This window comes from Megalops cyprinoides, chromosome 10 (assembly GCF_013368585.1).
Source record: "Megalops cyprinoides isolate fMegCyp1 chromosome 10, fMegCyp1.pri, whole genome shotgun sequence".
In the NCBI taxonomy this organism is placed as follows: domain Eukaryota; kingdom Metazoa; phylum Chordata; class Actinopteri; order Elopiformes; family Megalopidae; genus Megalops; species Megalops cyprinoides.
The window spans coordinates 37,473,172-37,489,417 of NC_050592.1; the positions used below are offsets into that span (position 1 = coordinate 37,473,172).

The 16,246-nt window shown below is 44.0% G+C and overlaps 1 protein-coding gene across 2 annotated transcripts in view; it reads left to right on the plus strand.

Annotated features, from left to right (window-relative positions):
- Nucleotides 1–16,246, plus strand: part of golga4 (golgin A4) — a 79,651-nt gene that overhangs the window by 61,561 nt on the left and 1,844 nt on the right. The window contains exons 14-22 of one of the 2 annotated variants that reach the window (XM_036539769.1): nt 158–279; nt 740–870; nt 2,257–2,343; nt 3,160–3,180; nt 6,563–6,631; nt 7,101–7,176; nt 11,311–11,408; nt 14,150–14,236; nt 15,952–16,018. In XM_036539769.1, coding sequence (XP_036395662.1) covers nt 158–279; nt 740–870; nt 2,257–2,343; nt 3,160–3,180; nt 6,563–6,631; nt 7,101–7,176; nt 11,311–11,408; nt 14,150–14,236; nt 15,952–15,981 — 721 coding nt within the window. In that variant the 3' untranslated portion in view covers nt 15,982–16,018. The remainder of the gene's footprint in view (nt 1–157; nt 280–739; nt 871–2,256; nt 2,344–3,159; nt 3,181–6,562; nt 6,632–7,100; nt 7,177–11,310; nt 11,409–14,149; nt 14,237–15,951; nt 16,019–16,246) is intronic. The other variant, XM_036539768.1, reaches the window with a different exon arrangement.

Below are 16,246 nucleotides of genomic sequence, written 5' to 3' on the forward strand. Positions count from 1 at the left end.
GTACCTTTCCCAAGGGTACAACAGTAGTGTCCCAGCATGGAAGCGAACCTTTTGGTTTCAAGCCCATCTCCTTACCAGTATGCCATACAGCTGCACGTGCTTTGTTGCTCTTGTGTGATCACTTTGTCCAGCAAACCCTTCCTGTTCTTATCGGTAGGCTAGAGCTGGAGGATGCTGAGATGAAGCACAACTCAGGCTTGAAACAGCTAATGAGGGAGTTCAACACACAGATGGCAAACAAGGAACAGGAGCTGGAGGCTGCAGTCAAAGAGGCTGTTGGTGAGAAACCGCTCAAGTTCACATTTATTATAACTGTGAATACAGACATGTTTGAAAACAGTTCCATTTGAAAGTGTTCTGTAGAGACAGAGGTGATGTATTTTAATCCCTCAATTGTGTGTAGTGGATTACCTATACCATCTTGCCATAGAATACTTTTCTGAATCTGAAATGGAAAGCAGGTGATTTAGCTTCTTTTACCTAAATACCATCTGTTCTGACTAGTATATATGGATTATGATTTTCCAAAGGAGCGTATGAGTGCTGTGGAGATGTGCACTGTTGAAGCAGTGCTGTGTGTGAGTGGTGATGAAGTGTGGAAAGTTGGAGCAGTGCTGTGTGTGAGTGCAGTGAGAGCTGGAGCAGTGCTGTGTGTGTGTGTGTGTGTGTGTGTGTGGTGAGGAGAGTTAGAGCAATGCTGTGTGTGAGTGGTGAGTTTTCCTGCTGACTGTACCTGCAGGAAAGGCACAGGAAGTTGAGTTGGAGCTGATGGAGAGCCATCGAGAGGAAGCCAGTCAGCTGCATAAGATGATTGCTCAGAAAGAGGCCGACCTCCATAGAACAGTTCAGAGATACGAGGAAATCCTGCAGGTACCATCCCCTGTCTATGGTAAAGGTCAAGTCTTTTGAAAAATGTGTAGGGATGGAATTTCTGAATGCTCACAATCTTACATTCAACGAATGTTGATAACATCTGGAACTTTCCTTTCAGTCTTTCAGTCACTCATTAAACAGGCAAACCAAATAAACTCACAAATGAAGAAGATCTTGTCCAAAATGGAGCTGCATGTGTTTCTGTCTGTCAGATGTTAAGTGAATTCACAGATGGTGGTGGCTTAAGGGCTCCACCTAAGGTGCATGTTCTGTGCAGACTGTGCTGACTGCAGCTCAGCCTGGGTTAGAGCCCTAGCCATGTCATTCCCCAGCAATAATCAGGAGTCCATAGTGGTGAGAAAACGGCTCTGTTCCATGACAAGAAGGTGTTATATTTCTAAACCAGTTCAATTTTATAGATTTCAGTCCTAAAAAGCACTCCTAGCATGCTGCTGTTTTGAACTGTCTCTACCTCACCGGTCTATTCTAAGCATTCTACTGAATGTGCAGCCAGTTATTAATTGCAATAAATTTACACAGATGCATAAACAAACTATTTTCCCACCTAATTGCTGCATAGAGTTATTAGTGAATAGTTTGAGGAAGGTTTTGGAGATATAGTTTGTGGTTCTTTGATATGAATTGTACACAAACGGTGCTTAAAAATTAGACACGAGGAAGGCTCAGTGCTTGTAATTTGTAACTAACTGGCTGTGGAAAAGGCTTTGTAGAATGCTTCTGTGCTGAATTATGTATGGTTCAATCAGACAATCAGGTGAACAGTCTGTCGCACTAGATAGATTGCTGTACAGCTGGGGCCAGGAAATACAGAGCAAGTTACCTGTCAAGAGAGAAGAAAGAGATTGCTTAAAGGGGAATGTCCCTTTTTACTTTTGCTGAAACACCTTTCTCTCTTATAAGGATCTTGCAATTACCGCTTCCAATGCAACTTTCACTCCATTTGGATGTGATTCATGAGCATGGAAAGACTGATTTTAATTTGAATAATTTGTGCACACTCCCATACAGCTGGTTCAAAAATGTTTTACTGAAAAGGGGTACACTTTGCAACATTCCCTGCAGCGAGTCATGCTGTGCGTTAAGCAGAGGTGGACACCCCGGCTTCAGAAAGTAAAAGTCCTACCATGTATTTGTTCTAGCCATTCACTAAACAAGGTGATTCCACTAATTAGCTCCTCCACCTGGCTGAAGAGTTGTGCTAATTAAATTCAGCTGGTATAGTGCATGGGTGGAATAAATACGTGGCAGGACTTTTACTTTCTGAAGCCGGAGTGTCCATCTCTGGCATTAAGGTGACTCTGCAGGGCAGGTGTAAATGCTGTGCATTAAGGTGACTCAGTAGGTATTTGTGTGTTTCTGCAGAGCCGAGAGGAGGAGATGGGTGCAAGAGTATGGGAGCTGCAGAAGGAGCTGGATGAACTTCAGCAGAGGATGCAGAACAGCCCACAGGTACTGCGTTCATATCAATGCAACAACCAATCAGGAACAAATCAGCTAGTGATCAACCAAAGCACATTTCCCAGCCCTGAAAGTGCAGCTATACCAATTTTCTGAACTGATACCAATATCTGATGCTTGCCCACCCAATACTGCTGAAAGAAATACTGATGTCTCAGAGTATTTACTTCTTCTTTACTTCATTGGTGTGGATACAGCTTGTTATTAGAACTTCTAATTCTGATGCTCAAAGGAGTGCAGGTGGAGCTTTATTTATAATCATTATGAGCTTATGTACATTTATGAATGTAACTTTAGGAATTTAACATTTAACAGGGGATTGCATAAAGAGCATGCTCATGTTAACTCATTTTGTACAAAATCATCAGTTACACCTCTTTCGGAGGTCTTTAATGGAAGTTCTGCACCCTGGGGGAAATAAATAACAAAAGAATCCTCGAGATAAAAACCACATTTTGCACCATGGTCCAAGGATGCAAGCCATCTCTACTCAGACAGTAATTGATGTGATTGCTCAGTAGCTTCAGTGCTGGCAGGCTCTGCAGTATGTGTCCCATAATGTCTGCATTCTGATCATTCATTTTTACTTCTTCATGCTGTGGGGATTTCATGAGAGTTTACATACACTATTTATGATTTTATCGAGTGCACTTTCTGCTTGTTCTGAAAATCTGTTCGGTCCTCATGCTAAATTCTAAAACGTTAACTGGCTTCAGCTTCCTTTATGTGAAATAGCTTGTTGTACATACATTTGAATCTTGAATTTATTTTAAATTCTCAAATTGACTGAATGATTTGTCTTTTCAGGGGTGTCTGGCAGACCTTCAGGTGGGTTATATTGTGTCTTTATTTATCTTTATCTTATATTTATTGCTATTGCTGTCATTATTATTAGCAGTGTAGCATAGTGGTAAAGAGCAGGGCACATAACCAAAAGGTTGCCAGTTTGATTCCCTGCTTGGCCATTGCTGTTGTACCCATGGGGAAGGTACTTAACCCAAAAAAGGGCCTCAGTAAAAATACCCAGCTGTCTAAATGGATAACATGTAAAAGCTGTAACTTGTGTAAGTCGCTCTGCATAAGAGCATCTGCTAAATGACAATGTAATGTAAAGTATTAGGATTGTCATCAGTATTATTACAGTCAATGGTATAGTGTCATTAATATTACTATTATCAGTGGCAAACTGTGCCTATCAGAACTGGGCCTTCTGTACCTCCCAAAAAAAAATGGCAAAATATAATTTGCGATTAGAATTCAATTCAATTCAATTCATTTTTATTTGTATAGCGCTTTTTACAACACAAGTTGTCACAAAGCAGCTTTACATTGTTCCCAGGCCTGAGACCCCCTGAGAGCAAGCCAACAAGGCAACAGTGGCAAGGAAAAACTCCCTATCGGGAAGAAACCTTGAGCAGAACCGGGCTCATGGGGGGGGCCCATCTGCTTCTGGCCGGCACTGGGCAGATAGAGTTAGACACAAAATTATGCAATTTGTTATTGACAAACAATAGCAGTTAACAGTAGAGTGATTATAAGAATGTCTCCTAGGATGTCCGGGTCTTGGAATGCAGTTGGCATTGATGGGCAGGGCAGCGAGGTAGCAGGACTGGAAAACGAGATGAGACGCTTGGGCTACAGCTCCGGACAGGAGCCCGGAGCAGGGAATAGGAAGCAAACAGAAAACAGTGGTTAGTGGATGATAAGAATGGCAGGGATGTAGAACAGAGAGGCAGGAGAGGAGGGGCAGAGAAAAAGGTGTGCAACAAGGAAAGACCCCGGCAGGCTAACATTATGGCAGCATACCTAGGGGACGGGAGGCAAGGGACCGGCATAGTCATGAGGGCGACCCTAAGACAGTCAACACCAGATCATGGCACAGGGTCCATGAGAGCAATGACCACTTAGTCCACCAGAGACTCTATGATCCACGCCAGCACCAGGCCATGTCCCTCAGCTGAAGGATTTACTATATAGATATGTTTTGAGCCTAGACTTAAAGGTGGAGAGAGAGTCTGTTCCCCGAATCTCAGAGGGTAAACTGTTCCACAGGAGAGGGGCTTGATAGGAAAAGGCTCTACCGCCTACAGTAGTTTTGCCCACTCTTGGAATGGTGAGAAGCCCGGCATTTTGGGAGCGAAGGGCTCTCTGCGGAAGATATGGATGAAGAAGGTCCTTAAGATAGGGGGGGGCAAGCCCATTTAAAGCCTTAAATGTGAGTAAGAGTATTTTAAAAATGATCCGGTATTTAATAGGTAGCCAATGGAGAGAGGCCAGAACTGGGGTGATGTGCTCAAAGCGTTTAGTTTTAGTTAAGATTCGAGCAGCTGCATTTTGCACCAGCTGAAGGGGTTTTAATGAGACGTTTGCACATCCTGACAAGAGGGCATTACAGTAGTCTAATCTGGATGTTACAAAGGCATGGATTAGTTTTTCAGCGTCGTTAATTGATACGATTTTCCTGATTTTAGCAATATTTCTCAGATGGAAGAAGGCAGTCCTAGAGGTGTTAGTTATGTGAGTTTCAAAGGAGAGCTCGGGATCAATAACAACACCAAGGTCTTTGATGGCTGCACTCGGGGCAAGGGAGACACCATCAAGGTCCAATGTAAAATGAGTGAGTTTGCTCCTGATTGAATTTTGGCCTATGACCAATATTTCGGTTTTGTCCGGGTTGAGGAGGAGAAAGTTTCGGGCCATCCAATTCTTTACATCTGTTAGGCAGGCCTCCATGTTTGAAATATTCAGAGGGACATCAGGTTTGACTGATATGTATAACTGAGTGTCATCTGCGTAACAGTGGAAATTAATGTCATGTTTACGGATGATATCGCCAAGAGGCAACATGTATAACGAGAAGAGCAGAGGTCCAAGCACAGATCCTTGAGGTATACCATATTTTACTCTGGAACGAGCGGAGGATTCGTTGTTGATGGAGACAAACTGATATCGTTCTGATAGATAAGATCTAAACCAAGATAGGGCATGTCCACTTATGCCAACCAGGTTTTCGAGGCGGTCAAGGAGGATACAATGAAAATGATTAGAACACGAGATTGGAAAAAATTCTACCTAATTTTAGCTTTCAGGAAACAGCGATTTAACATTAAAAAATATAGCAAATGGGGTGGTGAAAACTACAAGAAGCTTAATAATGCTAAAGAAAACATAGCGAACCACGTAACGTAGACTAACACGCGCTATATAGCAAAAAATAAGTTACGTGCAAAAGGGTTAAGCTGAGCTGCTGTGTTTTGGTGTTTTTGTGCAGCAGTTAAACAGCTAAGATTCTTGTAGCCTTTCCAATTCCACGCATCCTTGCTGGTCCCAAACAACAAGCACTCCCAGCAGTAGAGACTCTTGTGTCAAACTCAGTCTGTAAGCCAAGTGTATCGTTCCCAGTTGCTAGCCTGAAAATGACGAACATAGCCTGCTTTTGCAGGTTGCAGCTTTTGTCCATCTTTTCATTGAACAGTCGTCTTGAAAGGGGTACTGATAAAAATCCGCGACAATATCATCTCCAGCTGTTGCCATTTTCGACGTCGGCTATCAGTCGCTAGTTTGCATTGAGCTAGGTCTCTTGTCTGAGCGAATGAGCGGGTCTTCTAGAATACCCTGGAGCCGTGGGAAAATCTGAAAGAATACGCCCATTGGCTACAAATCCAAATATGATTGGTTGATCAAATTGTTGATCCACAAAAATGTGGGGTAGTACCGGGCACGTTGCTGGGCCCAGAGACTGCGCTGTCATTGAACATCAAAATTTGATCGGCTGGTGATTCTGTCACTAATGCTTGTTATAAATCAGATGTGTGGTCTTTCAACAAAAGGCTGGCAGTATCTGTAGTGCTGGCCCCAGCGAGCTGAAATCACTGTGAGGTGTTTAAGTGACTTTTTTGGTGTAGGATATTCCAGTTCAACCTCAACAAAAGTAACCATAAGCGATTTTGTGGACATTACACTAATGAAACTGATAACTAAATACTCAAAGACATTTTACGCACACTTGATTTTATTTTTTATAGGGCCAGCAGAGAAGGCCCTGCTTGCCCTGACGGCCCACCACTGACTATTATTAGTATTATAGAATTATGAATATTACTGTTGTTACTCATCTCTCTCCCTTTCCCTCTCTCTCTCTCTCTCTCTCTCCCCTCTCTCTTTCACCTGTCTCTATCTGTCTTTCTCACTCTCCCGTTTCCTGTTTCAGGCTCAGCTGGCCCAGAAGACTACCCTGCTGAGTGAGGCTAAGCTGAAAGAGCAAGAGTTCCAGGAGAGGGTAAGTATCCAATGACATGCATGACACCTCCCCCACACCCCAAATCCCAACTCCAAGCTCCAAACCCAGAGCATTCAGAACAGGACTGAGGACAAGGCCGTTACAGTACAGCTGATTCCTTTCTAATCTGATCTGTGCTGAATTTTCACCCCCAGTCTGCTGTAACAGTCTCTGTAATGAAATCACACATCTGTTTACTCTTATTTAGGTACTAGTGCATACACACACCCCATGCCCCACCCTTCACGCACAAACAAACACACATGCTCTCACATTGTTAATTTGTTGCAACAGTATCCATAACAGCTTTCAAATAATAGAACCAGTGAGAAGAATATGTACAAAATGTAAAATGTCATGTCCATGTTCTTTCATTAATAATCATACATATGTTTACTGGAGTGGGAGCCAGAGTGATGGGTAGATACATGAATGGCTGCCTCCACTCACACTGAATTTCATTCTCTAGATTCACGGTCTGGAGGACAAACTGAGGTGTGTCCACAAGAACTCGGTGGTGACTCACCTAGGCGCGACCTACAGAGGTAAGTTTGAATGTGAGCCCTGCGTATTCGTTCTTCTGAAGTATGGCCAACACATTTGCAGTTCTGTACCAACTAAACAAACAAAATAATACACATTTCATTTCCAAATGGATCTCCAGTATTTATTCAGTCAGCTGTCGCTATGATCTCTCAGTAAGGTGGCTTTCATAATAGCCAAGCTGCCTTTATCCGGGTGAGAATGAAGGACAGATCTGAAAGCAGGAAGTGGTAAATACTGTGCTCATCAGAAAAGTGGGTGAAGAGGGTTGTTTCTGTTTCAGTGTGGCTTGGGGGAACAGGTAATTATCACAAAACTGTCAGCAGATTAAGTTTTTGAGCTTAATGAATTTCTTCCTGTCAGAATATATCATGCATTAAAAATGGAGGTAGCAATAAATTATGTCAAAGAAAGTGACACTGTGTTGAATGCAGTGTTTACAGGAGGTAAGTGTCAAATGCAGCGTGAAGCTGTTGGCCCAGATCTCCTGTCGTCTCCCTCCTCTGTGAGAAGCCGTCAGGTCAGACGTGTGCCTGTAATCTCCGGGCTTTCTGCAGCACACATGATCTCTGGGAAATGAGTCAGAGCCCTGGCAGGCGAGGAGATCGAAGGGTGAGGGCTGAGGGCCTCATGTTCCCTCCCTGCTGGTGAGGTAAAATGGATGGCCCTTCCAGTGGGGTGGGGGTGTAATGGCTTTAGCAGGTCTTGGTGTCTCCGTTTCCCACGCAGGGAACTCCTCAGATCTCATGGTACATCTGCACTGACATCTCCACCCCTGCGTTTCTGTTCAGCAGTTTGGCTACAGCCTTGGTCATTTCGGGGAAGGGAGAAGGGGGCAGTCTTGTGGTTTTTTCACAGGTCACTGTCCTCATGTCTGTCTGAAGCTTAGCACACACTATGATTGTAGCTCCAACTGAGGTCTTTTAATAGCTGTTAAATGTGAGTTTGGCATGATTGAAGACTGCTGAAATTGTGCCTCAGGTTAATGCCGTACATCATGTAGAGTTTCAGGTCCCTATGAGCAAAGGCCTTTGCACACCAGGTCCGTATTTTTTGTCCGAAATTGTCACACTTTTAAAAATAAATACAAAATAAAAATAAATAAAAAAATCTTTTTAATGTGTGGTTGCAGCGTAGCAGTGTATCAAACTGGACCACTGACATCCTGAAATAGACCTGGAAACGACTGGGATAATTCCGCAGCTCCTTTATCAGCAGATGAAACTTTCCTTCCTCTTGACGCGTTCTCAGGATTGGATGGACCCAATGTTTTCTTTTTCTACTTTTTACTTTCTACGATTTTTATCGGATGACAGATTTTAAAAAAAAAAAACGCATATGAAAAATACAGACTTGGTGTACAAAGGCCTTAACAGTGCCCATGTGTGTGAGAGCCTCTGAATGAAGCTGTGAGCTGCTCCTGTGATTGCAGCTGTGAGATACTCCTGTGATTGAAGCTTTGAGCTGTTCCTGTGAGTGAAGCTGTGAGCTGCAGCCTTCCCTGTTTGGTGTTTGTTGAGCCAGGATGGATGCCAACATTATGTGAAATAGTGGTATTTGCCAACAAGAAAAATATTTTTTTTTCTGTAAGCTGTGTAGCAAAGATGAGAGCAACCAGCCCAAAACGGCAAGCTGGACAGAAGCAGGGAATGAGCAGCTTACTTAATGAGCAGCTTACTTACAGCTTATTTAACCCATGCACACGTACCTGCCACTGCAAACAACAGAGTACAGCCTAATAGAAACACTGTGCCTTTTTATATGTTGGAGTCACGATAAGCACTTTATAACATTATAGGCCAGCATCCTGTGGCTTGGAAATCATTGCAGTCCAGAGGTGGTAACAAAGTCCATCTCCCTGATTTAAAAACCAGTGTGGTGGATCAGTCTACTGATCTGGCAAGGCATGTGAGATGCCCTCACAGCACACTTGTGATATGTGCATCACTGTTTAGCAGTCAAGGTGTGCTGGAGGGGTCATTCTCACATACATGCAAACGTCCCTCTTTACATTGTCAAATCACATTGGCAGAAAGAGTAGGGCTGTTACAGCACCCCAGGGGAGGGGGCAGAGGGCAGGGGGAAGGGTAGGTAGGGAAAGGGACAGAGAGTAAAGATTCACCATTGTTCCTCCTTGGATCGAAAGTCTGAGTGGGTGGCTGTGTCACTCTCTGGCAAGTGCTCTTTAAGGAGAATGTGGTAAAGTCATCTGGATGAGCCAAAGAGAGGGCCAGTCCTAGCCTGGTGTGACCTCAGTCACAGTGTGAGGGTGTCAGGCCTGTTGATTCAGTGCAATCACTGGGGGGCCATGGACAGCTACTGCTACTGTGTACTGTTTAATATCACAGCACAGAGCTGTGTTCCTGTAGCTTGTGGTCCTGTAGTCCTCAGTGCTTCTCCTGTCTGAAGCACAGAAAAAGAGCTTTTGGTTTATGTGGTAAAGCATGTGACAGGAGCCTGGGTTTCTTAGCTGCCCTCTCCCATCATGGGCAGGGCTTGCATCAGCTGCTTCTTTTTCTCCACCAACCCCTTCTCTCTCAACGGGATCTGCGATCTTCACCTGGCTTATCTTCCAATGCTGTTAACATTGCCACTTTATCCTTTCAAAACTCTGTGTTTTGACTTGCAAATGTCCAAAAATGTGAGAAATGAATGCATGTGTTTACCTCTTCATTTAATGAGTCTCTTTAAATGCAGTTTCCATTGTGTTTGTAAATGTAACACTTGTATATCACTGAGTGAGTTTGTGGATATTCACAATTACTGCTCTCTTGACCATCACATGCGCTCTTATTGGAGGAGGGACCTTGATGACCCCAGTTTTCAGTGTTGCCCCCTCCCCACAAGTCTTTGCTGGTGTTTCATAGGAACTAAAAGCTTGCGTGGAGGAGGCGGGGGAGCTGTGCGAACTGTGCCGCTGGCCCGCTCCTGGTTCCAATTACCCAGATCACCCTGCAGTCTGCTGCCTGTGGTGGGGGTGGGAGGCTGCATTCCTGCAGAGTGGAGTCATCCTCTTCCTTTTGCACTGATTTCTCTTCTTTTCGTAAAAACGAGCAAAAATACAAGGCGAACTCTCCGCCAGTGAATCAGGAATGGCGAGGCTCCAGTTAAAGAAATGGCTCTCTGATTTATGAAAGGTGTTTTCTGCTGAGACGTGTGGAGGAGGGAGCAGCCTCACGTGGAGCTCCTTATCGTGCAACACTGGGCTGTTTTTGGGTCTATTGCAGGAGTGTGTCTCCATGGCTAGCAGCATTCCCTAAAAGGCCATGTTTTAGGAGGCAGGGTTTTTTAACAGTTCAGTTTGGAAGTTAATCTTTATCAGAGCTCCGTTTTGACTGAGTTCAAGGATTTTGCAGAACAATTTGAGGCACTCAGATTGCACTCAGCTTGCCCAAAAATAACGGTACTGTTTAAAGGTAAACTACATTGCTATGGAAGGACCTTATTGAATGTATCGAATCAGGTTGTTTTTGCTGGGGTCATTCCGCTGCTTTAAGAGGTCAGAGAGTTAGATAACTGCAGTGAGTCCATGTAGTCAGATGCCTACTGCTTTTGTAACATGAAAACAGAATTGTGCAGGGCTTACTCCAAATGGCCTCTCACAGCCTTTTATAGTTAATTTTCTTCCATATTTTAAAATGCAGTTAAGATTGTTTTAAGCTATATATTCATAAATTCAGTGCAATGGCAGACCACCAGAAGAAGAGAAGCCCTCTGCAAAACTCCACGTTATCCCCCAGCTGTGTCCCTAGAGAATTGCCCCATGTCATTCCAGGCTCATGTGCCAGTGTGCCTTACTTAATAACACTTTTGTTGAACATGAGTTTGCAAAATACTTACTCATAGGCTGTACCGTGAGTTGGGGTTATTGATTGTAGTTTGCATGGATTGTATTGATTCACCAGCATATCAGCACCAACTGGGAAATCGAGATGAGAATGTGATAGGAAGATTGATGGATCATTGGTTAACCCTGCTCATCCCAGATTGGCTGACTTGTGTTTTCAGAAAAAGCTTTCCATCTTTGATTGGCTGACTTGTGTTCTTAGGAAAAGCTGCCCATCTCTCATTGGCTGACTTGTATTTTCAGGAAATGCTGACCATCATGCTGACCATTGCCTGACTTGTGTTTTCAGATGCAAGTCATTTTGGTGCCGACGCCTTCCCGGAACCCACTGAGTTCGAGTACCTGAGGAAAGTGATGTTTGAGTACATGATGGGGCGAGAGACTAAGGTAGGACTGCATTGGTGGGTCAAACCAAAAAAAACCATCATAAAGGGGAAAAAATGTAGTGTTTCTGGAGAATTACCATGTTTCCCACAGTGGTCTGTCCATTTGCCAGACCTAGATATTGAAAGGAAGGAATTCATATAAATCTATCTGCACAGTGCCGGCCAGAAGCAGATGGGCCCCCCCTCTGAGCCTGGTTCTGCTCAAGGTTTCTTCCTGATAGGGAGTTTTTCCTTGCCACTGTTGTCTTAGGCTTGCTCTAAAGGGTCTCAGGCCTGGGAACAATGTAAAGCTGCTTTGTGACAACTTGTGTTGTAAAAAGCGCTATACAAATAAAAATTAATTGAATTGAATTGAATATAAATACATGTGCATGCACACACACAACAGACTTTTAACAAGGCAACAAATGTTTTTTGATCCATTTTTTCCAAAAAAACAGATGTTTGCAAATTATCTGTAAAAATTAATTTCCTAAATCAGACAACCCATCTCAAAAATGTCTCATCAGCTGGGCCCCTTTTGTAAGTGCAAGTGAAATGCAGATGTGATCATGGTGATATTGACATCCTTCTTCATCTATTACCATGGGTGCTGTAAGGCAGGTGAAGCAGAGCTAATATTAATGGCTTGTGTAAGTCCTGCATAAAGTCAGTAGGGTAGAAGACAGCAGAGCACGTTCAGCGGTGACATCCCTCCCTGAGATTTGGTTAGTGGGTGTTGTTGCCTATAAAGCTAGGGGCAAGTTGCTGTTAGCTCAAATCTAAACACGTTGGAGATCAGAGCGAGTTGTGACTGATCTCCCTTGCGGTAGTGTGGACCTCACTCACATTTGTTACACAGGGAAGCCTTGTACTTTTTATGGCTGAGTGGGGTAACGGAGGTTCTGCTAGTGATCAGCAGCAGTCAGGGCCTCGTGGCTCGAGCCCTGTGCCAGATCTGTATGGGCCTGCATCCCAGCATGCTGTGGGACACCTGGATATCACCATGATCAGGTCAGCTGGCAGGTCCAGTATAAATGTGTCGGAGCCTTACACACATCAGCATGGTACTGATGAAAATACCTCTACCCTTGCCTGGGCAAGCAGCCTCTCCCACGGCCTCTGGCCAGATGAAGACTGATTAAGACTGGAGTGTTTCAGCACAGTGGTATGTTGATAGCATGCTGCAGGCATGGAGAGAGGCTCGATCCACATCACACCACATGGATGCAGTTGCCATGCAGATCTCTAAATGACCCACAGACTGCACTTCATGCATGATGACAAGAACATGCAGCCACATTCTGCACACGTTTGCCAGACATTCATTTGACTGTACACACACACACACGTCTCTGTGTAGTAGCTACCTTTGAGTAAAATCCTCAGACAGAAAGCAACACTGCTGCCGCCACTCGTGGACACCGTCATGGGGAATATTGAGCTCTTCAATAACCTCCACAGTGAGTTTGAACAGTCAAATGCCAACTTGAAGAATGTATTAGCCTGTATGTTGTTTCTCCTCAGTAAAAATTGGAACCAAAATGATGTCTCAAGGGCTGTGTCATAAACACACATCTGCTTGTGTGAATTTATATTTAAACATATGTAGCTCCATCCATCACACAGGCAGAGAAATGAGTGTTAACTGACAGCAGTGTGATACAGGAAGAAATGGTGCTTTCAGAATGTTTGTCCTTGGTTTTGTAACAAAATTATTTCAAAAGATTAAATACCCTGTTCAAATGATTGGAAATGCAACACTTTTTAATAGTTGCAAAATTAAACATGCAGTGCATTCATTGATTTTGCTTTTTTTGGGTTTTTTTGGTGTCTAGCGCTCAGCTTGGCAGCGGGTGGTTCAGGGATACAGTGTGATATGGAAGGGATGCAAGAGAGCGAGGGGTCTTGTGAATCGCTCCAATTAGCCTCCTGTAAATGATCATGGCCTGCAGTGTTTCTCCATTCAGCAGGGCAGGATTAACAGAGCTATCTACATGGCAGTAAAATCAGCGGGCATCCTTAACTAGCACATTTCCCTTTGACTTCATAAAATGCATTTCAGCAGAGCATTCCTGTGAGAGGCTCAGCATTAACAGCGATGGGAATTTGTGTCAGTGGTAACGTGTTGTGTAGTACTGCCCTGAATCAGCCCTCACACTGTCTACAGGAGAGCTGGTGGATCGTGGTATGGCGGGGAGGCTGTGTCTTCATAGGAGTAATGCAGATATGACGGCGACTTTATTACTGGAGTAAATTGCACATTTTACTCACCAGGAAGGTAAAGCCTTAAGGTGTTTTGAGATCATTATTTTTTTCTTGCTCAGGGTTTAATTGTTCCCAGGCTGGGCTGATTAAATTGGAGAGAAGGATGCACATGCCTCTCTCTGACGTTCATCAACATGCCAGAGGGTGGAAGGCTTCAGACCTCCTGAGTGTGGGAGAGCAGGGGAGGATCTGATGAGAACGAAACCTATGGCATGGGGTTACTAAACCCCAGCACCGACATAAGGGCTGTTTCTGAATAAGGAAACTGCACTGGGCCAGAGGGTTCCAGCTGTTACTTCAAATACCCACTTGTGTATCACACCATTGCATCGCTGCTGTCCACTTCTGTAAGGCTGGCTGCTGGGTGAACTCAGGTATGCTGTAAGACTTTACTAGAGGTTCACTCCACAGCCCTCTTCTCTACAGGCAGAGGGACTGCACTTGGGCAGCTGTGAAATCTTTCGCTAAGTAGTGCTCTCATATCTGCTGTTGTAGACCATGGCCAAAGTCATCACGTCTATGCTGAAGTTCCCCCCAGAGCAGACCCAGAAGATTCTGGAAAAGGAGGACTCAAGAACACTGGTAAGCACCAAACTTGCCCCCCTATTTATCACTGCTGCCATCAAGAACGCTCTCCAGCCTGGTCTAGCACTAATGGGGTGTACTTACAGCCCTCTAGGAGGCACAAGCTCTGCTGGGGGGATGGGTGCCAGAAACGAGTGGTGTAGCTGTGTATCACTGCAGGGAACATTCTATCCTTATCATGGTCCTCCCCAGAAAAAGCCCCTGTTTGCTCCCTCCCTGTTTGTTCATTCTGTCTCATTGTGGACATTACTCCCCTTCCTGTCAGTTTAGGTAGAAACACAGAGCTCTTTCAGCAAGACTTCCTGCACGTCTAGCAAAAGTAGGATTCCTCAGTTAGTCTGTTTTCTCAGGCTCTAATCAGCACAAGGCCTTCCCCTCCTGCTGCTCTTCTCTGATTGGTATGAATGTTTAACTGGATAAAAAATGCAGTGTAAGTTACAATAATTCTTCTTTCTAGAGATTCAGTTTTTCCATACACTAAGACATGATTATTTGTTGCTCTGTATAGCAGTGTATATATCCTTTTTACCTATTCCTATTGGAATGGATTAGTCTCAAAATGATCACGTCTTCATTGGCGAGTTTGTGATGGACAAAGAGCAACAGCATTCATCACCTTTACTCAGGCGATTATGAGTGGTAATTTTTGAGTGGTCATTATGAATAAGTCATTTATAATTATTATGACTCTATTAACAACATAAACTGAGGGTCCCTGGGGGCATCGAAATAAATGCATCGAGTTATTCATTTGTTGGCGTTTATTTAAGAGGTTCAGCTATCCATGGGACAGACCATCAGTATGTGAACCCCGTGTTGCTCTAACCAAGGAAGTCTGTGTAGGGCACTTGACTGGTAACCCCAGGGGTGATTGTTTTGTTTTACTTTATGACTTTTATGGAGAATGATGAAGTGTGAATTGTTTATTAGTAATGAACTAGCTATTTGTCTTGATAATTGTGTATTGATAGTGTATTGATTGTGATATTGATTGTGTATTGTAGTGTGCTCAATTTGATGTGTAAAAGGAATTTGTCAGTAATATTAATGGTAATATTTACAGTAGTGGGAACTGGAGTGCTGGAGAGGTGCAGAGTTCACTGGTCAGTCAAAGCCACTGTGTGCCCCATTAGTAAGCTTGATTATATTAATTAACATCAAGACATTCAGGAACATCTGTTTATAGTTTAGCACAGAACCACTACAGATTCTCACCCAGCTCAGGACTGTGCTGAAGGTTAGATTATGGGAAATGGATTTATGCGGTCACAGTGCTGTGCTGTTAGATTATGGGATGTAGGTTTGTGTTGTCACAGTGCTGTGCTGTAGGTTAAATTATGGGATATGGGTTTGTGTGGTCAAAGTGCTTTGCTGTAGGTTAGGTTATGGGATGTGGGTTTGTTTGGTCATAGTGTGTCACTTTGGTATAGGTTAGTACATGGAATATGCTACGTAGCTACAACTGGCTGTGTTATTACCATGTCACTGTGAGTTTCTGTTGCAGCTGTATAGATGTGTGTTTGTGTTGTAGCTGTGTATTTGTGCTATAGCTGTGTAGCTGTGTGCTTGTGCTGTAGCTGTGTTGCTGTGTTTGTCCTGTGTTGTTTGTTTGTGCTGTGGCTGAGTAGCTATGTGCTTGTGCTGTAGCTGTGTTGCTGTGCTTGTGGCTACACTAATCTTGCTTCTGTACTATTGTCCTCTTGGGTCTGTAGTTTGCCTCTGCTGTCCAAGGTCTCTTCTGAGCTTGGCCTACGCAGATTGTTCAGGGCTGCTATGCTGGTGAGTGAAGAGCAGCTTCCCCTCTGTGGGTGTGTCTCTCCTCTCTCTTCTCTGGGTGCCCCCCCCCCCCCCCCCCCCCCCTCTTCTCTTGGTGTATCTTTCCCTCCTCCTCTCTGGATGTGTCTCTCCCTCCTCCTCTGTGGGTGTGTCTCTCCCTCATCTGTAGGTGTGTCTCCCCCTTACCTGCAAGTTCAATGAAATCTGGCTCGAGAACAGCTTATTTAGTGC